At 52.7% G+C, this 24,165-nt stretch overlaps 1 protein-coding gene across 2 annotated transcripts in view; it reads right to left on the bottom strand.

Moving 5' to 3' along the window:
* The window catches only part of LOC139239440 (tyrosine-protein kinase Mer-like), a 47,771-nt gene that overhangs the window by 8,545 nt on the left and 15,061 nt on the right, over positions 1 to 24,165 (bottom strand). For both annotated transcript variants that reach the window (XM_070868177.1, XM_070868179.1), the window contains exons 4-11: positions 19,643 to 19,804; positions 17,321 to 17,480; positions 15,211 to 15,290; positions 12,888 to 12,983; positions 11,279 to 11,359; positions 8,545 to 8,637; positions 6,098 to 6,219; positions 2,365 to 2,474 (exon numbers count right to left, since the gene is read on the bottom strand). In XM_070868177.1, coding sequence (XP_070724278.1) covers positions 2,365 to 2,474; positions 6,098 to 6,219; positions 8,545 to 8,637; positions 11,279 to 11,359; positions 12,888 to 12,983; positions 15,211 to 15,290; positions 17,321 to 17,480; positions 19,643 to 19,804 — 904 coding nt within the window. The remainder of the gene's footprint in view (positions 1 to 2,364; positions 2,475 to 6,097; positions 6,220 to 8,544; positions 8,638 to 11,278; positions 11,360 to 12,887; positions 12,984 to 15,210; positions 15,291 to 17,320; positions 17,481 to 19,642; positions 19,805 to 24,165) is intronic.

Below are 24,165 nucleotides of genomic sequence, written 5' to 3'. Positions count from 1 at the left end.
TTACTGAACATCTGGAAACTATGTGGAATTCCATATAAATGATACATCTCCCAGTTAAACAACGCCTTAATTTCAAAATTCTCATCCTTGTTTACAAATCACTCGATTGACTTACCCCTCCCTATCTCTGTAATCTTTTTCAGCCTCACAATTCCAAGAGATGTTGAAAAACATCACATTGGTACAGCAGGGGGTGCTCTTTTGAAATTAGAGCTGAGGCAATTGTTGGAACAGTGTAGAGGGAGCTTTACTCTGTATCTAACCCCCTGTACCTGCCCTGGGAGTGTTTCATGGGACAGTGTAGAGGGAGCTTTACTCTGTATCTAACCCCCTGTACCTGCCCTGGGAGTGTTTGATGGGACAGTGTAGAGGGAGCTTTACTCTGTATCTAACCCCCTGTACCTGCCCTGGGAGTGTTTGATGGGACAGTGTAGAGGGAGCTTTACTCTGTATCTAACCCCCTGTACCTGCCCTGGGAGTGTTTGATGGGACAGTGTAGAGGGAGCTTTACTCTGTATCTAACCCCCTGTACCTGCCCTGGGAGTGTTTGATGGGACAGTGTAGAGGGAGCTTTACTCTGTATCTAACCCCCTGTACCTGCCCTGGGAGTGTTTGATGGGACAGTGTAGAGGGAGCGTTACTCTGTATCTAACCCCCTGTACCTGCCCTGGGAGTATTTGATGGGACAGTGTAGAGGGAGCGTTACTCTGTATCTAACCCCCTGTACCTGCCCTGGGAGTATTTGATGGGACAGTGTAGAGGGAGCTTTACTCTGTATCTAACCCCCTGTACCTGCCCTGGGAGTGTTTGATGGGACAGTGTAGAGGGAGCGTTACTCTGTATCTAACCCCCTGTACCTGCCCTGGGAGTGTTTGATGGGACAGTGTAGAGGGAGCTTTACTCTGTATCTAACCCCCTGTACCTGCCCTGGGAGTGTTTGATGGGACAGTGTAGAGGGAGCGTTACTCTGTATCTAACCCCGTGCTGTACCTGCCCTGGGAGTGTTTGATGGGACAGTGTAGAGGGAGCTTTACTCTGTATCTAACCCCGTGCTGTACCTGCCTTGGGAGTGTTTGATGGGGACAGTGTAGAGGGAGCTTTACTCTGTATCTAACCCCGTGCTGTACCTGCCGTGGGAGTGTTTGATGGGACAGTGTAGAGGAAGCTTTACTCTGTATCTAACCCCGTGCTGTACCTGCCCTGGGAGTGTTTGATGGGACAGTGTAGAGGGAGCTTTACTCTGTATCTAACCCCCTGTACCCAACCTGGGAGTGTTTGATGGGACAGTGTAGAGGGAGCTTTACTCTGTATCTAACCCCGTGCTGTACCTGCCCTGGGAGTGTTTGATGGGACAGTGTAGGGGGAGCTTTACTCTGTATCCTATTAGCCTGCGTTCATCCAACATCCATACATGGGCCCCTCCCAACAGAAGTCACTGGATAGCGATCGGGAGCAGGATCCCTTGAGTTCCCAATTCCCTTCCCCATCCCAGACGCGTTGAGACTTTAGTGGCCCTATCAGTGCCTTCACTCCGAACCAAAGAGTGACATGGTCTGTCTCGCGCAGTTCCACCCTGGCAGCCATCAGGGAAGCTATTCAAGCCTCCTGCATGACAAACCAAAGAACCTTCCGCCTGAACACTCGGCTGCCCCGTGTCCTAACTCTCACCGAGTCCCGCTCACCCATCACCCGCTGTGCTCACTGCCCCGTGTCCTAACTCGCACCGAGTCCCACTCACCCATCACCCCCTGTGCTCACTGCCCCGTATCCTAACTCGCACCCAGTCCCGCTCACCCATCACCCCCTGTGCTCACTGCCCCGTGTCCTAATTCGCACCGAGTCCCGCTCACCCATCACCCGCTGTGCTCACTGCCCCGTGTCCTAACTCGCACCGAGTCCCGCTCACCCATTACCCCCTGTGCTCGCTGACCTACATTGGCTCCCGGTTAAGCAACGCCTCGATTTCAAAATTCTCAGCCTTGTTTACAAATACCCCCATGGCCCTCGCCCCTTCCCTATCTCTGTAATCTCCTCCAGCCCCCCGAGATCTCTGCGCTCCTCTAATTATGCCCTCCTGAGTGTCCCTGATTATAATCGCTCCACCATCGGTGGCCGTGCCTTCTGTTGCCTGGGCCCCAAGCTCTGGAACTCCCTCCCTAAACCCCTCCGCCTCTCTCTCCTCCTTCAAGACGCTCCTAAAAACCGACCTCTTTGACCAAGCTTTTGGTCACCTGCCGTAATTTCTATTTATGCGGCTCGGTGTCAAATTTTTATCGCTTAGTACTCCTGTGAAGCGCCTTGGGACATTTCACGATGTTAAAGGCACTATATAAATACCAGTTGTTGTTGTTGAACATGACTCACATGCAGTTTCGGGCTGCCAGGTCTCTGTGCAGGAAGCCTCGGTTATTCAGGTACTCCATCCCGCAGGCAATATCCGACATGAACTGAAGGAGAATCTGCAGCGACACACGCTAGGAAGGGAGAGAGAGAGATGGCCTTAATACCAAGTCACATAAAACTGCTTCCAGTAATCGGTCTCCCCACTGTGCTAGTTAATGTCAGCTGTGGCTCAGTGGGCAGCACTCTCGCCTCCGAATCAGAAGTTGGTTCAAGTCCCACTCCAGAGACTTGAGTGCAAAAATCATGGCTGACCCGCCCAGTGCAGTGCTAAGGGAGCGCCGTACTGTACTGTCGGAGGGGCCGTACTGAGGGAGCGCCGTACTGTACTGTCGGAGGGGCAGTGCTTAGGGAGCGCCGTACTGCGCTGTCGGAGGGGCAGTGCTGAGGGAGCGCCGTACTGCGCTGTCAGAAGGGTAGTACTGAGAGAGCGCTGCACTGTCGGAGGGGTGGTACTGAGGGAGTGTCGCACTGTCAGAAGGGCAGTACTGAGGGAGCACCGCACTGTCGGAGGGGCGGTACTGAGGGAGTGTCGCACTGTCGGAGGGGCAGTACTGAGGGAGCACCGCACTGTCGGAGGGGCGGTACTAAGGGAGTGTCGCACTGTCGGAGGTGCTGTCTTTAGGTTGAGACATTAAACCGAGGCCCCGTCTGCCTCTCAGGATGTAAAAGATCCCATGCTACTGTTTCAAAGAAGAGCAGGGGCGTTCTCCCCGGTGTCCTGGGGCCAATATTTATCCCTCGACCAACATCACTAAAACAGATGATCCGGGTCATTATCACATCGCTGTTTGTGGGAGCTTGCTGTGCGCAAATTGGCTGCCGCGTTTCCCAGATTGCAACAGTGACTAAAAGTACTTCATTGGCTGTAAAGCACTTTGAGACATCCGGTGGTCATGAAAGGCGCTATATAAATGCAAGTCTTTTTTTTTTCTTTCAAATTTTGACAGCGGCCCACATAAGGAGATATTCGGGCAAACGACCAAAAGCTTGGTCAAAGAGGTCGGTTTGAAGGAGCGTCTTAAAGGAGGAGAGAGGCGGAGCGGTTTAGGGAGGGAGTTCCAGAGCTTCCAGTCAATATTCCAGTCAAATAGCTCTCGGTGTCAAAATTTGTTTCATAATCGGTCCTGTGAAGCGCCTTGGGACGTTTTACTACATTAAAGGCGTTATGTAAATGTAAAGTTGTTGTTGTTGGAGACTGCACCTCCCCACAGGTAGAGGGGGAAGGAATTACAGGTGCAATAGTTCTATTGTAATACAGCCCCTGCACTGGGTGGTCGCTGGCATCATCCAAGGAATGTTCCCTTGCCTTCTTATACCACAGAGCAAGAGGGAACGGCAGCTCACTCAAAGTCCGCTGTCGGGCAGGGCCTGAACTGAGGCCTGGAAATACATGGAGCAGCGATCCAGGGTAATATATCAGGGAGCGGATAACCTGTGACACCCCCTGGGCTGTACAGTACTATGAATTCCAGGGGATTAACACTTGGAGTTACTGTGCACAGCTCTGGTCTCTATATCCCACACTGGGAGTTACTGTGCACAGTTCTGGTCTCTATATCCCACACTGGGAGTTACTGTGCACAGTTCTGGTCTTTATATCCCACACTGGGAGTTACTGTGCACAGTTCTGATCTCCATATCCCACACTGGGAGTTACTGTGCACAGCTCTGGTCTCTATATCCCACACTGGGAGGTACTGTGCACAGTTCTGGTCTTTATATCCCACACTGGGAGTTACTGTGCACAGTTCTGATCTCCATATCCCACACTGGGAGTTACTGTGCACAGTTCTGGTCTCCATATACCACACTGGAAGTTACTGTGCACAGTTCTGGTCTCCATATTCCACACTGGGAGTTACTGTGCACAGTTCTGGTCTCCATATCCCATACTGGGAGTTACTGTGCACAGTTCTGGTCTCCATATCCCACACTGGGAGTTACTGTGCACAGTTCTGGTCTCCATATCCCACACTGGGAGTTACTGTGCACAGTTCTGGTCTCCATATCCCACACTGGGAGTTACTGTGCACAGTTCTGGTCTCCATATACCACACTGGGAGTTACTGTGCACAGTTCTGGTCTCCATATGCAGATGACACTAAGCTGGGTGGCGGTGTGAGCTGTGAGGAGGACGCTAAGAGACTGCAGGGTGACTTGGACAGGTTAGGTAAGTGGGCAAATGCATGGCAGATGCAGTATAATGTGGATAAATGTAAGGTTATCCACTCTGGTGGCAAAAACAGGAAGACTGAATATTATCTGAATGGTGACAGATTAGGAAAAGGGGAGGTGCAACGAGACCTGGGTGTCAAAGTACATCAGTCATTGAAGTTTGGCAAGCAGGTACAGCAGGCGATGAAGAAGGCAAATGGCATGTTGGCCTTCATAGCGAGGGGATTTGAGTATAGGAGCAGGGAGGTCTTACTGCAGTTGTACAGGGCCTTGGTGAGGCCACACCTGGAATAGTGTGTTCAGTTTTGGTCCCCTAATCTGAGGAAGGACATTCTTGCTATTGAGGGAGTACAGCGAAGGTTCACCAGACTGATTACTGGGATGGCAGGACTGAGATATGAGGAGAGACTGCTACAACTGGGCTTGTATCCACTGGAGTTTAGAAGAATGAGAGGGGATCTCATAGAAACATATAAAATTCTGATGGGATTGGACAGGTTAGAGGCAGGAAGAATGTTCCCGATGTTGGGGAGTTCCAGAACCAGGGGTCACAGTTTAAGAATAAGGGGTAAGCCATTTAGGACCGAGATGAGGAGAAACTTCTTCACTCAGAGAATTGTGAACCTGTGGAATTCTCTACCACAGAAAGTTGTTGAGGCCAGTTCATTAGATATATTCAAGAGGGAGTTAGATGTGGCCCTTAGGGCTAAAGGGATCAAGGGGTATGGGGAGAAAGCAGGAAAAGGGTACTGAGGTTGAATGATCAGCCATGATCATATTGAATGGTGGTGCAGGCTCGAAGGGCCGAATGGCCTGCTCCCTCACCTATTTTCTATGTTTCTATGCTTCTATATCCTACACTTGGATGCACAGTGCACAGTTCTGGTCTCCATATCCCACACTGGGAGTTACTGTGCACAGTTCTGGTTGCCATATACCACACATGGAGCACTGTGCACTGTTCTGGTCTCGATATTATAAAAAGGATATAGAGGCACTGGAGAGGGTGCAGAGAAGATTTACAAGGATGATACCAGAAATGCGAGGGTATACATATCAGGAAAGGATGAACAGGCTGTGGGTCTCTTTTCTCTTGTAAATGGAAGGCTGAGGGGTGACCTAATAGAGGTCTTTAAACTGATGAAAGGTTTTGATCGAGTGGATAGAGAGAGAATGTTTCCACTTGTGGAGAAGAGCATAACTAGAGGCCACCAATATAAGATAGTCACCCAGAAATCCAATGGGGAATTCAGGAGAAACTTCTTTACCCAGAGAGTGGTGAGAATGTGGAACTCACTGCCACAGGGAGAGGTTGAGGCGAATAGTATTGATGCATTTAAGGGGAGGCTAGACAAGCATATGAGGGAGAAGGGAATAGAGGGTTATGCTGATAGAGTTAGATGAGGAAAGACAGGAGGCGGCTCGAGTTGAGCATAAACGCCGGCACGGACTGGTTGGGCCCAATGGCCTGTTTCTGTGCCGGATGTAATCCTAGGTAAGGTGATTCAGGTCTGGTTACCACGGCGTTCTTTCTGTGCCTTGAGTTGAGCAGGAATCTACGAAGGTCTCCATGTGGCATAAAGGGAAGGATGACCATCGGCATTGGCACTTGTCCCTCAGGGCAAACCTCGAACGACACCCCTGCAGAAACAACAGCAGAAATAACCAGTCTCTCTCCAAACACCAACACCGGCCAGTAACCAGCGCACATTCCCAGCAGGAGTGGGAAAACCCTGACAGACATCCAAAATTGGCTTTATAGATAGAGGCAGGGCGCACAAAAGCAAGGAAGTCATGCTAAACCCTTCGTAAATCCCTGGCTCGACCTCAGCTGGAGTACTGCGTCCAATTCTGGGCACCGCACTTTAACACAGAAACATAGAAAACAGGAGCAGGAGTCGGCCATTCGGCCCCTCGAGTCCGCACCGCCATTCAATATGATCATGGCTGATCCTCTATCTCAACACCATATTCCCGCTTTCTCCCCCATACCCCTTGATGCCTTTTGTTTCTAGAAATCTATCTATCTCCCTCTTAAATATATTCAGTGACTTGGCCTCCACAGCCTTCTGTGGTAGAGAATTCCACAGGTTCACCACACTCTGAGTGAAAACATTTCTCCTCATCTCGGTCCTAAATTTCCGACCCCGTATCCTGAGACTGTGACCCCTTGTTCTAGACTTCCCAGCCCCGGGGGAAACATCCTCCCCACATCCAGTCTGTCCAACCCCATCAGAATTTTATATGTTTCAATGAGATCCCCTCTCATTCTTCTAAACTCCAGTGAATACAGGCCTAGTCGACCCAATCTCTCCTCATACGACAGTCCTGCCATCCCAGGAATCAGTCTGGTGAACCTTCGCTGCACTCCCTCTATGGCAAGTATATCTTTTCTTAGGTAAGGAGACCAAAACTGCACACAATACTCCAGGTGCGATCTCACCAAGGCCGTGCATAGTAAGACCTCCCTGCTTCTGTACTCCAATCCTCTTGTAATGAAGGCCAATGTACCATTTGCCTTCCTCACTGCTTGCTACACCTGCAAGGATGTCAAGGCCTTGGAGAAGGTGCAGAGAAGGTTTACTAGAACGGTTCCAGGGATGAAAGACTTCAGTTCTGTTGGAGAGACCGGAGAAGCTGGGGTTGTTCTCCTTACGGCAGAAAATTCTTTACCCAGAGAGTGATGAGAATGTGGAACTCGCTGCCACAGGGAGTGTTTGAAGCGAATAGTACCGATGCATTTAAGGGGAGGCTAGACAAACATACTCCTTCACGGCAAACGAGCCAAAGGTGGGCAGAGGAAACGTTACAGGAACACCCTCAAAGCCTCCCTGATAAAGTGCAACATCCCCACCAACACCTGGGAGTCCCTGGCCAAAGACCAGTCCGCCCTAAGTGGAGGAAGTGCATCCGGGAGGGCGCTGAGCACCTCGAGTCTCGTCGCCGAGAGCGTGCAGAAACCAAGCGCAGGCAGCGGAAGGAGCGTGCGGCAAACCAGTCCCACCCTCCCCTTCCCTCAACGACCATCTGTCCCACCTGTGACAGGGACTGTGGTTCTTGTATTGGGCTGTTCAGCCACCTAAGGACTCATTTTACGAATGGAAGCAAGTCTTCCCCGATTCCGAGGGACTGCCTATAATGATGGTGAGACAAGCATATGAGGGAGAAGGGAATGGAGGGTTATGCTGATAGAGTTAGCTGAGGAAAGACAGGATGAGACTCGAGTGGAGGGTAATTTTTCTATGATTCGAAGTGTAGAGGGAATAATTTCTACGCGAGGTATTCTTCCAGCCAGACAAGCGAAGGAAGTTGTCTATAAAGTAGCCGACGTGGTGGAACAGTTCGACTCACGGTATGGTCCCGTGGGCCATCTCTGGCCTACCTCCCATCATGGGCCGCCCCGACCTGTGTGAGAACACCACTGCAGGTCGGGGCTATAAACAGAGCTGGAGCGCCGGGCCCTGGAACATGGTGGGCGAAGGTGCGATAGATGAGGGTACGGGGCCCAGAAGAGCCGAGGGCCCAGGGGCAGCACGGGCCCAGCCCACACTGTGTGCGATCTGTGTGCGCACTAGGTCCATGCAGCAGAGCAGGTCTCCAGTCGTCCTGGTTAACCCTTGCCATTGGACCAAGGCCGAGCTCTGTCAAGCCCGTGTGGTGGCTGGTGTGCAACGGTCACCCCACGTTAAAACAATCCACGCACAGGCATCTTCCACCCCCTCAATTGGAGTTCAGAACTGGAACATCGGGTCCTCCATTGAAACATCGGTGAATTCTTGTAGAAGCAAGTCATCCTCGTTCGAGGGACCGCCTATAAATGATCTCTCACCGCTGAGTCCCGCAGGTCTGTTGCCTGAACTGGGTTTCAGTGCCATTCCCTCCCCTCTTCTTGCTCATAAGCAAAACGAGACAGAGGGCTGTTATTGGGAGGCAGGAATATCCCGGTTAACAAGCCATGTTTCTTACCGATAAGCCTGAGGACGTTGGGATGGTTGAAGCCTTGCATCAATTCCGCTTCCCTCAGGAAGGACTCCAGCTCCGGGTTTGAAACAAGTCCCTCTAGAAGGCAAAGAGAAGGTTTCAAATCTGTGTAACCCCCATGCTCGATACAATAACAACTAGTATTCATATAGCGTCTTTAACGTGGTGAAACGTCACAGGAGCGTTATGAGACATAAATTTGACACCAAGCCGCATAGGTAGAAATTAGCTCAGGGCTTGGTCAAAAAGGTAGGTTTTAAGGGGCGTCTTGAAGGAGGAAAGAGAGGCAGAGAGGTTTAGGGAGGGAGTTGCAGAGCTTAGGGCCCAGGCAACAGAAGGCATGACCACCGATGGTTGAGCGATTATAATCAGGGATGCTCAAGGCGGCAGAATTAGAGGAGCGCAGACATCTCGGGGGGTTGTGGGGCTGGAGGAGATTACAGAGATACGGAGGGGGCGAGGGCCATGGAGGGATTTGTAAACAAGAATGAGAATGAACCGGGAGCACAGGGGGTGATGGGTGAGCGGGACTCGGTGCGAGTTAGGACACGGGGCAGCCGAGTTTTGAATCACCTCTAGTTTACGGAGGGTAGAATGTGGGAGGCCGGCCAGGAGTGCGTTGGAATAGTCAAGTCTGCAGGTAACAAAGGCACGGATGAGAGCTTCAGCAGCGGATGAGCTGAGGCAGGGGCGGAGATGGGCGATGTTACAGGAGGGCACTTTGTGGTCCTGAGAGAGTGTCGGACCAGGTTGGTGCATGTTGATTGTTATCAGGAATCTAGTACCAGAGTTGCATCAGAGGTTCCACTGGCTCTGTTGGAAAATGTACTACCTGCTATTATCTAATGTGCTACCTGGGAGCCAGGTGGGATGAGGAACGCTCCGGGTTCCTTTCCCAGTCTGTTCTGAAATAGCTGATCTCCGCCAGGTGGCATTTGGCCCTTAAATTGTCTCCGCTCTTCTGGGCCGGGGAAAGCCAATCAGAAGCAGGGATCCCAATCCTGATTGCTGCCCAGTAAATCCTGCTCGAAAAATACACTGTACTCAATCCCAAAGGGCCCAAAACCCTTCCCATTCACTCAATCCCAAAGGGCCCCAAACCCTTCCCATTCACTCCCATTGTACTTAATCCCAATCAACCCAAACCCCTTCCAATTCACTCCCTGTACACAATCCCAATGGACCCAAACCCCTTCCCATTCATTCCCATTGTACACAACCCAATGGACCCAAACCCCTTCCCATTCACTCCCATTGTACACCATCCCAATGGACCCAAACCACTTCCCATTCACTCCCACTGTACACACTCCCAATGGACCAAACCCCTTCACATTCATTCCCACTGTACAGAATCCCAATGCACCAAATCCCTTCCCATTCACTTCTATTGTACACAATCCCTATGGACCTAAACCCCTTCCAATTCAATCCATGTACACTATCCCAAGAACCCAAAACTCTTCCCATTCACTCCTACTGTACACAATCCCAATGGACCCAAAACCCTTCCCATTCACTCCCACTGTACACAATCCCAATGGACCCAAACTCCTTCCCATTCACTCCCACTGTACACAATCCCAATGGATCCAAACCCCTTCCCATTCACTCCCACTGTACACAATGCCAATGGACCCAAACCCCTTCCCATTCACTCCCACTGTACACAATGCCAATGGACCCAACCCCCTTCCCATTCACTCCCTGTACACAATCCCAATGGACCCAAACCCCTTCCCATTCACTCCCACTGTACACAATCCCAATGGACCCAACCCCCCTTCCCATTCATTCCCACTATACACAATCCCAATGGACCCAAAACAGTTCCCATTCACTCCCACTGTACACAATCCCAATGGATCCAAACCCCTTCCCATTCACTCCCATTGTACTTAATCCCAATGGACCCAAACCCCTTCCCATTCACTCCCATTATACACCATCCTAATGGACCCAAACCACTTCCCATTCACTCCCACTGTCCACACTCCCAATGGACCAAACCCCTTCCCATTCATTCCCACTGTACAGAATCCCAATGCACCAAATCCCTTCCCATTCACTCCTATTGTACACAATCCCTATGGACCTAAACCCCTTCCAATTCAATCCATGTACACTATCCCAAGAACCCAAAACTCTTCCCATTCACTCCTACTGTACACAATCCCAATGGACCCAAACCCTTCCCATTCACTCCCATTGTACACAATCCCAATGGACCCAACCCCCCTTCCCATTCATTCCCACTGTACACAATCCCAATGGACCCAAACTCCTTCCCATTCACTCCCACTGTACACAATCCCAATGGATCCAAACCCCTTCCCATTCACTCCCACTGTACATAATCCCAATGGACCCAAACCCTTCCCATTCACTCCCACTGTACACAATCCCAATGGACTCAAGCCCCTTCCCATTCACTCCTATTGTACACAATCCCAATGAACCCAAACCCCTTCCCATTCACTCCCACTGTACACAATCCCAATGGACTCAAACCCCTTCCCATTCACTCCCATTGTACACCATCCCAATGAACCCAAACCCCTTCCCATTCACTCCCATGTCTAGAATCCCAATTGACAAAATGTCCTAAGGTTCAATGTTTTTAATACCAAATACTGTTTTTATCTTGAACCCCTCCGCATCATTTCTCAGTAAAACTCTGTCAGGTTGATCGAGTGGACTCCCCAGAGTTGGAACTTACGTTTCATTGTCTTCACAGCAACATTTTGGTCAAAGCCATTGGTTTGCTTGAGTAGTCCCTGGTACACTGAGCCAAACTCTCCTGAATATGAAGGATAAGAGACAAGAGATGTCAGCCTGCCAACACTGCTGCAGCAAACATCAGATAGCTCACCCGCTGAACTCAACTGCACCAGTTTGTTGGCCACTGCCTGGCGTGGTACTGAGCCATGCACACCTGGATAGGCGATGCCCAGACAGTTGATCCCAGCTGGAGCTGTGCTTGAGGGCTACACGGTCATTTTCAGTGTCCCCAGGATAGGGAGAGGAGAGGACAACTTCTTGGGGGCAAGGGGGGAGAGGGTGGGTAGGGGGGGTGAAGAAACTAGCCATCCAGAGATCATGCTCCTGATCACTTTCCAGTGACATCTTCAAGGAAAGTAGGGAGAGAATCAGGCTTCAAATTGTGTCAGCTGTGGCTCAGCGAGTAGCAGCCTCGCCTCTGAGTCAGAGGTCGTGGGTTCAAGCTCACTCCAGAAACTTTGAGCACAAAATCCGGGATGACACTCCTGTGCAGTACTGAGGGAGCGCCGCACTGTCGGAGGGGCAGTACTGAGGGAACGCCGCACTGTCGGAGGGGCAGTACTGAGGGAGCGCCGCACTGTCGGAGGGGCAGTACTGAGGGAACGCCGCACTGTCGGAGGGGCAGTACTGAGGGAACGCCGCACTGTCGGAGGGGCAGTACTGAGGGAGTGCCGCACTGTCGGAGAGGCGGTACTGAGGGAGCGCGCATTGTCGGAGGGGCGGTACTGTGGGAGCGCCGCACTGTCGGAGGGGCGGTACTGAGGGAGCGCCGCACTGTCGGAGGGGCAGTACTGAGGGAACGCTGCACTGTCGGAGGGGCAGTACTGAGGGAGTGCCGCACTGTTGGAGAGGCGGTACTGAGGGAGCGCGCATTGTCGGAGGGGCGGTACTGAGGGAGCGCCGCACTGTCGGAGGGGCGGTACTGAGGGAGCGCCGCACTGTCGGAGGGGCGGTACTGAGGGAGCGCCGCACTGTCGGAGGGGCGGTACTGAGGGAGCGCCGCACTGTCGGAGGGGCGGTACTGAGGGAGCGCCGCACTGTCGGAAGGGCGGTACTGAGGGAGCGCCGCACTGTCGGAGGGGCGGTACTGAGGGAGCGCCGCACTGTCGGAGGGGCAGCACTGAGGGAGTGCCGCACAGTCGGAGGGGCAGCACTGAGGGAGCGCTGCACAGTCGGAGGGGCAGCACTGAGGGAGCGCTGCACTGTCGGAGGTGCCGTCTTTCGGATGAGACGTTAAACTGAGGCCCCGTCTGCTCTCTCGGGTGGATGTAAAAGATCCCGGGGCCACTATTGGAAGAAGAGCAGGGGAGTTCTCCCCGGTGTCCTGGGGCCAATATTTATCCCTCAATCAACATCACTAAAACAGATGATCTGGGTCATTATCACATTGCTGTTTGTGGGAGCTTGCTGTACACAAAGTGGCTGCCCCGTTTCCCACATTACAACAGTGACTACACTCCAAAAAGTGCTTCATTGGTTGTGAAGCGCTTTGAGGAGAACTGAGGTTCTGAAAGGCGCTATCGAAATGCAGATCTTTCTTTACATACCTGCACCAAGAGATTGACCCAGGGACAGGAAGCTCCGATCCACCATCAGCTTCTCCAGGCTCAGCTTCAATGAGTCGCTGATTCCGAGATGCTGCACTATTAGGAGAGCAAGGCACGATCAGACGATATGGACAGCAAACGACAACAAGAGGAGACAACAACAACTTGTAGTTATATAGCGCCTTTAATGTTGTGAACCATCCCAAGGCACTGTATTACGTGCTAAAATATTTGACACCGAGCCGCATAAGTAGAAATTAGCGCAGGTGACCAACAGCTTGGTCAAAGAGATCGGTTTTAAGGAGCGACTTGAAGCAGGAATCATAGAAACATAGAAAGTAGGTACAGGGGCAGGCCATTCGGCCCTTCGAGCCTGCATCACCATTCAATATGATCATGGTTGATCATGCAACTTCAGTACCCCATTCCTGCTTTCTCTCCACACCCCTTGATCCCTTTAGCCTTAAGGGCCACATCTAACTCCCTCTTGAATATATCTAACGAACTGGCCTCAACAACTTTCTGTGGTAGAGAATTCCACAGGTTCACAATTCTCTGAGTGAAGAAGTTTCTCCTCATCTCGGTCCTAAATGGCTTACCCCTTATTCTTAGACTGTGACCCCTGGTTCTGGACTTCCCCAACATCGGGAACATTCTTCCTGCATCTAACCTGTCCAGTCCCGTCAGAATTTTATATGTTTCTATGAGAACCCCTCTCACTCTTCTAAATTCCAGTGAATATAAGCCTAGTCGATTCAGTCTTTCTTCATATGTCAGTCCTGCCATCCCGGGAATCAGTCTGGTGAACCTTCGCTGCACTCCCTCAACAGCAAGAATGTCCTTCCTCAGATTAGGAGACCAAAACTGAACACAATATTCAAGGTGTGGCCTCACCAAGGCCCTGTACAACTGCAGTATGACCTCCCTGCTCCTATACTCAAATCCTCTCGCTATGAAGGTCAACAAAGAGAGGTAGAGAGACGGAGAGGTTTAGGCAGGGAGTTCCAGAGTTTGGGAATAGAAGGCACGGCCACCGATGGTGGAGCGATTATAATCAGGGATGCTCAAGAGGGCAGAATTAGAGGAGCGCAGACATCTCGGGGGGGTTGTGGGGCTGGAGGGGATTACAGAGATAGGGAGGGGCGAGGGCCATGGAGGGATTTGAAAACAAGGATAGAATTTTGAAATCGAGGCGTTGCTTAACCGGGAGCCAATGTAGGTCAGCGAGCACAGGGGGGGTTGGGTGAGCGGGACTTGGTATGAGTTAGGGCACAGGGTAGTGAGCACAGGGGGTGATGGGTGAGCGGGACACAGTGCAAGTTAGGACAGGGGGGCAGCGAGCACAGGGGGTGATGGGTGAGCGGGACTTGGTATGAGTTAGGGCACGGGGTAGTGAGCACAGGGGGTGATGGGTGAGCGGGACTCGGTGCTAGTTAGGACACAGCAGGGAGCACAGGGGGTGATGGGTGAGCGGGACTCGGTGCGAGTTAGGACACAGGCAGGGAGCACAGGGGGTGATGGGTGAGCGGGACTCGGTGCGAGTTAGGACACAGGCAGGGAGCACAGGGGGTGATGGGTGAGCGGGACTCGGTGCGAGTTAGGACACAGGCAGGGAGCACAGGGGGTGATGGGTGAGCGGGACTCGGTGTGAGTTAGGACAGTGGGACAGGGGCAAGGAGCAGACAGGCGATATATCAGCCGTTGCCCGCCAGAGCTGGGGGAGGCGCGATAACGAAAGGTCTGTATATTTTGCGGGCCCATTGCGCGTGCACGAAACTCCAAATCAGATCCCGGGAAAAGCTGAGTCTTAAAAGGCACGGATAGTAACACACCCATTAATGTTTTCAAAACCACTTGTTTTCAAGCTGTGCTGTTACATCCGTCTGCCGAGGCATACTCGGAGGCTCACGCGCCGTGCTGTGTGTAAACGTTGCACTGACTGTGACCTCCCAGGGAGTCGCTTCCTCGTCCCGTTAAGTAGCCACCAGTTACCGACTCTGCAAGCCTGCCCCCACTGCTCAGTGAAGCGCACGCACCGAATTTACCGACCGGGTCACAAGCGCGGGCATTGCACCAGGAATACGTCAGGATCGGAGCGATCGGTGAGCCTGTAATGACATTTCCATCGGGGCAACCAAAAGCCGCACGCACCGTCGCTAAGCTCTAACGCCCCAGGTAATGCTCCCTCTGGCCGCTAACTGAGGTGTTAGACCACCAAAAATCCAGCCCATTTTCAATTTACGCATTAGATTGGAAATGTATTCAATTGAAGCAATGGTTCACAGTCTGAAGGAAGCACTGAAACAGGGCACCGGGTACTTACATCGAACATCTTCAGCTTTCTTCCGATACCGCCTTCCTGTATTGAGCGGGACGAGCGGCGATCTGTTGCCTGTCTTACACCTGGGATATGAACACCGATTTATTGAAATATCTATCTGTAACAAGCTAAAAATCTTAAGTTCACACGCACTTACTGTCTACAAGACCGTACTTACTGCTGTCATGTCTATGTTACACATTTGAGCCAAATTTTCCCGTAATACATTGTTACGTCCATGTTTATAACGGAGATTCTCCATGTTACATCGAGTCTACGGCACAGACACAGGCCATTCGGCCCAACTGCACCGTGCCAATGTTTATAAGAACATAAGAAATAGGAGCAGGAGTCGGCCATTCGGCCCCTCGAGCCTGCTCCGCCATTTAATAAGATCATGGCTGATCTGATCATGGACTCAGCTCCACTTCCCTGCCCGCTCCCCATAACCTCTTATCGTTTAAGAAACTGTCTATCTCTGTCTTAAATTTATTCAATGTCCCGGCTTCCACAGCTCTCTGAGGCAGCGAATTCCACAGATTTACAACCCTCAGAGAAGAAATTCTTCCTCATTTCGGTTTTAAATGGGAGGCCACTTATTCTAAGATCATGCCCTCTAGTTCTAGTCTCCCCCATCAGTGGAAACATCCTCTCTGCATCCATCTTGTCAAGCCCCCTCATAATCTTATACATTTTGATAAGATCACCTCTCATTCTTCTGAATTCCAATGAGTAGAGGCCCAATCTACTCAACCTTTCCTCATAAGTCAACCCCCTCATCCCCGGAATCAACCGAGTGAACCTTCTCTGAACTGCCTCCAAAGCAAGTGTAGCCTTTCGTAAATATGGAAACCAAAACTGCACGCAGTATTCCAGGTGTGGCCTCACCAATACCCTGTATAACTGTAGCAAGACTTCCCTGCTTTTATACTCCATCCCCTTTGCAATAAAGACCAAGATACCATTGGCCTTCCTGATCATTTGCTGCACCTGCATACTATCCTTTTGTGTTACCCCCAGGTCCCGCTGTACTGTGGCACTTTGCACTCCTTCTCCATTTAAATAATAACTTGCTCTTTCATTTTTTTCCTGCCAAAGTACATGACTTCACACTTTCCAACATTATACTCCATCTGCCAAATCTTTGCCCACTCACTTAGCCTGTATCACAGTGTCACAGTGCGGGGTGTGGGGTATATCAGTGTGTTACAGTGAGGGGTGTGGGGTATATCAGGGTTACAGTGAGGGGTGTGGGGTATATCAGGGTTACAGTGAGGGGTGCGGGGTATATCAGGGTTACAGTGAGGGGTGTGGGGTATATCAGTGTTACAGTGAGGGGTGTGGGGTATATCAGGGTTACAGTGAGGGGTGCGGGGTATATCAGTGTTACAGTGAAGGGTGTGGGGTATATCAGTATTACAGTGAGGGGTGTGGGGTATACCAGTGTTACAGTGAGGGGTGTGGGGTATATCAGTGTTATACTGAGGGGTGTGGGGTATACCAGTGTTACAGTGAGGGGTGTGGGGTATACCAGTGTTAGTGTGGGGTGTGGGGTACATCAGTATTACAGTGAGGGGTGTGGGGTATACCAGTGTTACAGTGAGGGGTGTGGGGTATACCAGTGTTACGGTGAGGGGTGTGGGGTATACCAGTGTTACAGTGTGGGGTGTGGGGTATATCAGTGTTACACTGAGGGGTGTGGGGTATATCAGTGTTACAGTGAGGGGTGTGGGGTGTACCAGTGTTACAGTGTGGGGTGTGGGGTATATCAGTATTACAGTGAGGGGTGTGGGGTGTACCAGTGTTACAGTGAGGGGTGTGAGGTATATCAGTGTTACAGTGAGGGGTGTGGGGTATACCAGTGTTACAGTGAGGGGTGTGGGGTATACCAGTGTTACAGTGAGGGGTGTGGGGTACATCAGTGTGTTACAGTGAGGGGTGTGGGGTATACCAGTGTTAGTGAGGGGTGTGGGGTATACCAGTGTTACAGTGAGGGGTGTGGGGTATATCAGTGTGTTACAGTGAGCGGTTTTAGACCTCACTTGCGTTTCGCTTGTAGTCAGGGTTGCGCGCACTTGATCTGAGTCTCTCCCACACAGCAATTAATTCTTACTTGTCCGCCGTTTTCATTCTCAAGCAGACGACCAGTCCGATGACGAGCACTCCCGCCAACAGCGCACCTCCAATTGTGGCCAGCATCGCCCCGGTCCACATTCCACTGTCGCCCTCTGCTGGTGCAAAACTTCTGGTGGTGTGGAACGGTTTCTCAATCTCTGCAGAATACCAACACAAACCCGTCAGTGGGAGCGGACAACGCGCAACATAACGAGCGGTGCACAGACTACGTGGTGCACATGTCAGCCGAGGCAGCACCCTCTCACTGCAGAGTCATCAGGTTGTGGGTTCAAGTCCCACTCCAGGGACTTGGAGCACATAAAACTAAGCTGACACTCCCAGTGCGGTGCTGAGGGAGCCCCGCACTGTCGGAGGGGCAGTGCTGAGGGAGCCCCGCACTGTCGGAGGGGCAGTGCTGAGGGAGCCCCGCACTGTCGGAGGGGCAGTGCTGAGGGAGCGCCGCACTGTCGGAGGTGCCGTCTTTCGGATGAGACATTAAGGCAAGGCCCCGTCTGCTCTCTCAGGTGGACAGAAAAGATCCCATGGTCACTATTTGAAAGGAGGAGTTATCCCCGGTGTGAATTCCTCAATCAACATAACAAAAACAGATGATGTGGTCATTATCACATTGCTGTGTGTGGGAGCTTGCTGTGCGCAAATTGGCGTTTCCCAAATTGCAACAGTGACTACACTCCAAAAAGTACTTCATTGGCTGTAAGACGCTTTCTGATGTCCAATGGTCGTGAAAGGCGCTATATAAATGCAAGACGTTCTTTTCTTTTCATCGTAGATCCATTTGAGAGTGCGTCGGCTTAACATTTCGACTGAAAGACCGCACCTCCGACAGTGCGACGCTCCCTCAGCACTGCCCCTCCGACAGTGCGGCGCTCCCTCAGTACCGCCCCTCCGACAGTGCGGCGCTCCCTCAGTACTGCCCCTCCGACAATGCGGTGCTCCCTCAGCACTGCCCCTCCGACAGTGCGGCACTCCCTCAGCACTGCCCCTCTGACAGTGCGGCGCTCCCTCAGTACCGCCCCTCCAACAGTATGGTGCTCCCTCAGCACCGCCCCCTCCGACAGTGCGGCGCTCCCTCAGCACTGCCCCTCCGATAGTGCGGCGCTCCCTCAGTACTGCCCCTCCGACAGTGCGGCGCTCCCTCAGTACTGCCCCTCCGACAGTGCGGCGCTCCCTCAGTACCGCCCCTCCGACAGTGCGGCGCTCCCTCAGTACTGCCCCTCCGACAGTGCGGCGCTCCCTCAGCACTGCACTGGGAGTGTCAGCTTAGATTTTACGATCTAGTGTGCAGAGTGGGACTCGAACCCACGACCTCCTGACTCAAACGACGAGAGTGCAACCCACTGAGCCATGGCTGGCAGGCAGGTAACCAGGAGATGTAAAAGTTGTCTTAGCAATAACTTCAAAAAAAATGCAATCACATGGAGCAGCTGTATCAGTAGTACTGAGGCAGCAAGCGTCCATTAAAGCACAGACAGACCATCGCTCCCCACTCTACGCAAACACCCCGCCTCCGACATGTACAGCCGGTACAGCAAGTGATCAGGAAGGCCAATGGTATCTTGGCCTTTATCGCAAAGGTGATGGAGTATAAAAGCAGGGACGTCTTGCTACAGTTATACAGGATATTGGTGAGGCCACACCTGGAGTACTGCGTGCAGTTTTGGTTTCCATATTTACGAAATTATATACTTGCTTTGGAGGCAGTTCAGAGAAGGTTCACTCGGTTGATTCCGGGGATGAGGGGGTTGATTTATGAGGAAAGGTTGAGTAGGTTGGGCCTCTACTCATTGGAATTCAGAAGAATGAGAGGTGATCTTATCGAAACGTATAAGATTATGAGGGGGCAGAGAGGATGTTTCCACTGATGGGGGAGACTAGAACTAGGGGGCACGATCTTAGAATAAGGGGTCGACAATTTAAAACTGAGATGAGGAGGAATTTCTTCTCTCAGATGGTTGTAAATCTGTGGAATTCGCTGCCTCAGAGAGCTGTGGAAGCCGGGACATTGAATAAATTTAAGACAGAAATAGACAGTTTCTTAACCGATAAGGGGATAAGGGGTTATGGGGAGCGGGCGGGGAAGTGGAGCTGAGTCCATGATCGGATCAGCCATGATGGTATTAAATGGCGGAGCAGACTCGAGGGGCCGTATGGCCGACTCCTGCTCCTATTTCTTATGTTCTTTTGTATCCGTGTTTACATACTCGCCATGAGAAAGTGCCTCGGGCCTAGGTCTGACGTGTGAGTATCCCGCCACGAGGCCCTGACTGACGTACAAAGCTCATGGCATTACGCATCTTACCGATGGCCACACAGGCAGCTGACAGCAGCCGTGTCTCGGTCCGATTGTGACCCCTCAGGCACGGGCAGGAGACGGAGCCCTCAACCTCAGAGTGACTGTTCTTGGGGCATCTCGTGCAGGCTGCAGGCCCCGTCGTGTTCTTGTAGTACCCAATTTGACAGGCTGCGAGAGGGACAAAACAAAGGAATCAACAGTGAGCGTTAAACCAAACTGAAGCAAGGATCGTTAGAAAGACTGCGCACCTCAAACAATGAACTACATGCAGTTAATCTGTTCCTGGTGATCTTGGTTGACCAGGACACTAGAATTTCCCTGTTCTTCCTCATTAATAAGTAAGCAAGCGACAAAGACTTGTGTTTGTTGCAATGTGGGAAACGCCAATTTGCGCACAGCAAGCTCCCACACGCAGCAATGTGATAATGATCCAGATCATCTGTTTTAGAGATGTTGGTTGAGAGATAAACACTGGGGATAACTCCCCTGCTCTTTAAAATAGTGCGGGGAATGTTTCACGTGCACCAAAGCAGGCAGACGGGGCTTCAATTTAACGTCTCATCCAAAAGACGGCACCGCTGACAGTGCGGCACTCCCTCAGTCCTGCCCCTCCGACAGTGCGGCGCTCCCTCAGTACCGTCCCTCTGACAGTGCGGCGCTCTCTCAGTACTGCCCCTCCGACAGTACGGCGCTCCCTCAGTACCGCCCCTCTGACAGTGCGGCACTCCCTTAGTACTGCCCCTCCAACAGTGCGGCGCTCCCTCAGTACCGCCACTCCGACAGTGCGGCTCTCCCTCAGTACCGCCCCTCCGACAGTGCGGCGCTCCCTCAGTACTGCCCCTCCGACAGTGCGGCGCTCCCTCAGTACAGCCCCTCCGACAGTGCGGCGCTCCCTCAGTACCGCCCCTCCGACAGTGCGGCACTCCCTCAGTACTGCCCCTCCGACAGTGCGGCGCTCCCTCAGTACTGCCCCTCCGACAGTGCGGCGCTCCCTCAGTACTGCCCCTCCGACAGTGCGGCGCTCCCTCAGTACCGTCCCTCTGACAGTGCGCCGCTCTCTCAGTACTGACCCCCGACAGTACGGCGCTCCCTCAGTACCGCCCCTCTGACAGTGCGGCGCTCTCTCAGTACGGCCCCTCCGACAGTGCTGCGCTCCCTCAGTACTGCCCCTCCGACAGTGCGGCGCTCCCTCAGTACTGCCCCTCCGACAGTGCTGGGCTCCCTCAGTACTGCCCCCCCGAAAGTGCGGCGCTCCCTCAGTACCGTCCCTCTGACAGTGCGGCGCTCTCTCAGTACTGCCCCTCCGACAGTGCGGCGCTCCCTCAGTACCGCCCCTCCGACAGTGCGGCGCTCCCTCAGTACCGTCCCTCTGACAGTGCGACGCTCCCTCAGTACTGCCCCTCCGACAGTGCGGCGCTCCCTCAGTACCGTCCCTCTGACAGTGCGCCGCTCTCTCAGTGCTGACCCCCCGACAGTACGGCGCTCCCTCAGTACCGTCCCTCTGACAGTGTGGCGCTCTCTCAGTACTGACCCCCCGACAGTACGGCGCTCCCTCAGTACCGCCCCGCAGTACTGACCCTCTGACAGTGCGGCTCTCAAGTCCCTGGAATGGGACTTGAACCCACGACCTTCTGACTCAGAGGCAAGAGATGGAGAACGAGCTGCCCACTGAGCCACGGCTGACACTACTGTATCTTTAACATACACCTGAACAGGCAGATGGAGCCTCAGTTTAATGTCATGCCCAGAGGGTCACCACACTGGCATGCAGGAGGGACACAGAAGCACTGGAAGGAGTTGCAGTGAGAAGTATTTTCGTGTACTCTGTCGAGGAGTGAGACATGTGCGTTGCAAAGGCCTCCTCACATATGGGAACAGCATTAACATCTTAGACAGAATTGGTAGTAAGATTTGAGAATTTTGAAATTGAGGTTTAAAGGCAGACTCCAGTATCTTTCCAGAATTGTGCAACTATTAAACCATTACCACCAGCCCCAGGCTCTGAATGAGAACATGTTTAGACAGGCGACCACGCTGTCGAAATACAGTTTTCACCCCGAATATAATGCCAAAGGCGGTCTGTAACTGAGATTGGCAAGGTTTATACAGACATCCACACTCCGTGTTACAGATCCTGTCCCCACTGACGTGTGCGATCAAACTGTGACTCAGTGAGCAGCTCACTTGCCTCGGACTCAGAAGGTTGTGGGTTCAAGTCTCACTCCAGGGACTTGAGCACAAAAATGTAAGCTGATACTACAGTGCAGTGCTGAGGGAGCGCCGCACTGTCGGAGGGGCAGTGCTGTCGGAGGGGCAGTGCTGAGGGAGCGCCGCATTGTCGGAGGGGCAGTGCTGAGGGAGCGCCTCACTGTCGGAGGGGCAGTACTGAGGGTGCGTAACACTGTCGGAGGGGCAGTACTGAGGGAGTGCCGCACTGTCGGAGGGGCAGTACTGAGGGAGCGCCGCACTGTCGGAGGGGCAGTGCTGAGGGAGCGCCGCACTGTCGGAGGGGCAGTACTGAGGGAGCGCCGCACTGTCGGAGGGGCAGTGCTGAGTAAGCGCCACACTGTCGGAGGGGCAGTGCTGAGGGAGCGCCGCACTGTCGGAGGGGCAGTGCTGAGGGAGCGCCGCACTGTCGGAGGGGCAGTGCTGAGGGAGCGCCGCACTGTCGGAGGGGCAGTACTGAGGGAGCGCTGCACTGTCGGAGGGGCAGTACTGAGGGAGCTCCGCACTGTCGGAGGGGCAGTACTGAGGGAGCGCTGCACTGTCGGAGGGGCGGTACTGAGGGAGCGCCGCACTGTCGGAGGGGCAGTACTGAGGGAGCGTCGCACTGTCGGAGGGGCAGTGCTGAGGGAGCGCCGCACTGTCGGAGGGGCAATACTGAGGGAGCGCTGCACTGTCGGATGTGCCATCTTTTAGATGAGACGTTAAACCAAGACCACGTCTGCTCTCTCTGCCGGATGTAAAAGATCCCGTGGCACTATTTAGAAGAAGAGCTGGGGGGTTATCCCCGGTGTCCTGGGGCCAATATTTATCCCTCAATCAACATCACAAAAAAACTGATCTGGGTCATTATCACATTTGCTGTGTGTGGGAGCTTGCTGTGCGCAAATTAGCTGCCGCATTTCCCACATTACAACAGTGACTACACTGGAAAAAGTACTTTGTTGGCTGTAAAGCGCTTTGAGGCGTCCAGTGATGGGAAAAGGCGCTATATAAATGCAAGTCTCCTTTTCTTTTTTTCGTGTGGAGGGATCAAGATGACTCCGCCATTATTTTCATGGAAGGTTGCGGGTCCCAAGGGAAGCACAGGTGAAAGGACAGCTGTGTTTGTTTTTGTTGAGAAACGCATGTGGTGGGATATGTTCCAGAGTGCACGACATGGCCACGGTTGAAAGCAACTTGGCGTAGGTGTTCCTCTTCACCAATTCGTTAAAAGAAAAGATTGGCAAATATGTCGCACCTTCCACGACCACCGGATGCCTCAAAGCGAGAGCGAGATCTACTCACCGAGCTACAGCGGGCATTTTAAAGGGGACACGATCCCAACCCCCTCCCCTCCCCAGGCCAGGCTGTGCAGACGACCCCCACACGTTTTACGGTGGTTATGTGACACCAAGCATAAAGTGGTAGGTAGCAGGAATCATCATCACAGGCAGTCCCTCGGAATCGAGGAAGACTTGCTTCCACTCTAAAAATGAATCCTCAGGTGGCTGAACAGCCCAATACGGGAACCACAGTCCCTGTCACAGGTGGGGCAGACAGTGGTTGAGAGAAGGGGAGGGTGGGACAGGTTTGCCGCACGCTCCTTCCGCTGCCTGCGCTTGGTCTCTGCACGCTCTCGGCGACAAGACTCGAGGTGCTCAGCGCCCTCCCGGATGCACTTCCTCCACTTAGGGCGGACTGGTCTTTGGCCAGGGACTCCCAGGTGTGGGTGGGGATGTTGCACTTTTTATCAGGGAGGCTTTGAGGGTGGTCCCTTGTAACGTTTCCTCTGCCCACCTTTGGCTCGTTTGCCGTGAAGGAGTTCCGAGTAGAGCGCTTGCTTTGGGAGTCTCGTGTCTGGGGGACATGCGGACAATGTGGCCCTGCCCAGCGGAGCTGGTCGAGTGTGGTCAGTGCTTCGATGCTGGGGATGTTGACCTGGTCGAGGACACTAACGTTGGTGCGTCTGTCCTCCCAGGGGATTTGCCGGATCTTGCGGAGACATCGTTGGTGGTATTTCTCCAGAAATTGCTAGGTAGTAGCAATAAGGGAAGACTGAGTTTGGTGAGGAGTTTCATAGCTTTAGTTCCCGGTAAATGATGTCAGTGTAGATGAGTGCTCATTTCAGCACAATGAGGAGGAACGGTGCGTACAACGACAATTAAATGTGGTCTCGTTAAGGGAGCACTCATGCCTGCTATTTGTCAGTGTCAATCTCGATTCAAGAATGTCTCTTATTGCAAAACTATTTCAGACACCCGCTGTTCAACCTACACCTAGAAAGCCCACAGCTTCTGACGCGCCACTGAATCAAACTTCAGGCA

Source organism: Pristiophorus japonicus, chromosome 27 (genome assembly GCF_044704955.1).
Source record: "Pristiophorus japonicus isolate sPriJap1 chromosome 27, sPriJap1.hap1, whole genome shotgun sequence".
Lineage (NCBI taxonomy): Eukaryota > Metazoa > Chordata > Chondrichthyes > Pristiophoridae > Pristiophorus > Pristiophorus japonicus.
Note: the sequence above shows the minus strand (reverse complement) of the source record. Positions and strands in the feature narration are given on the sequence as shown.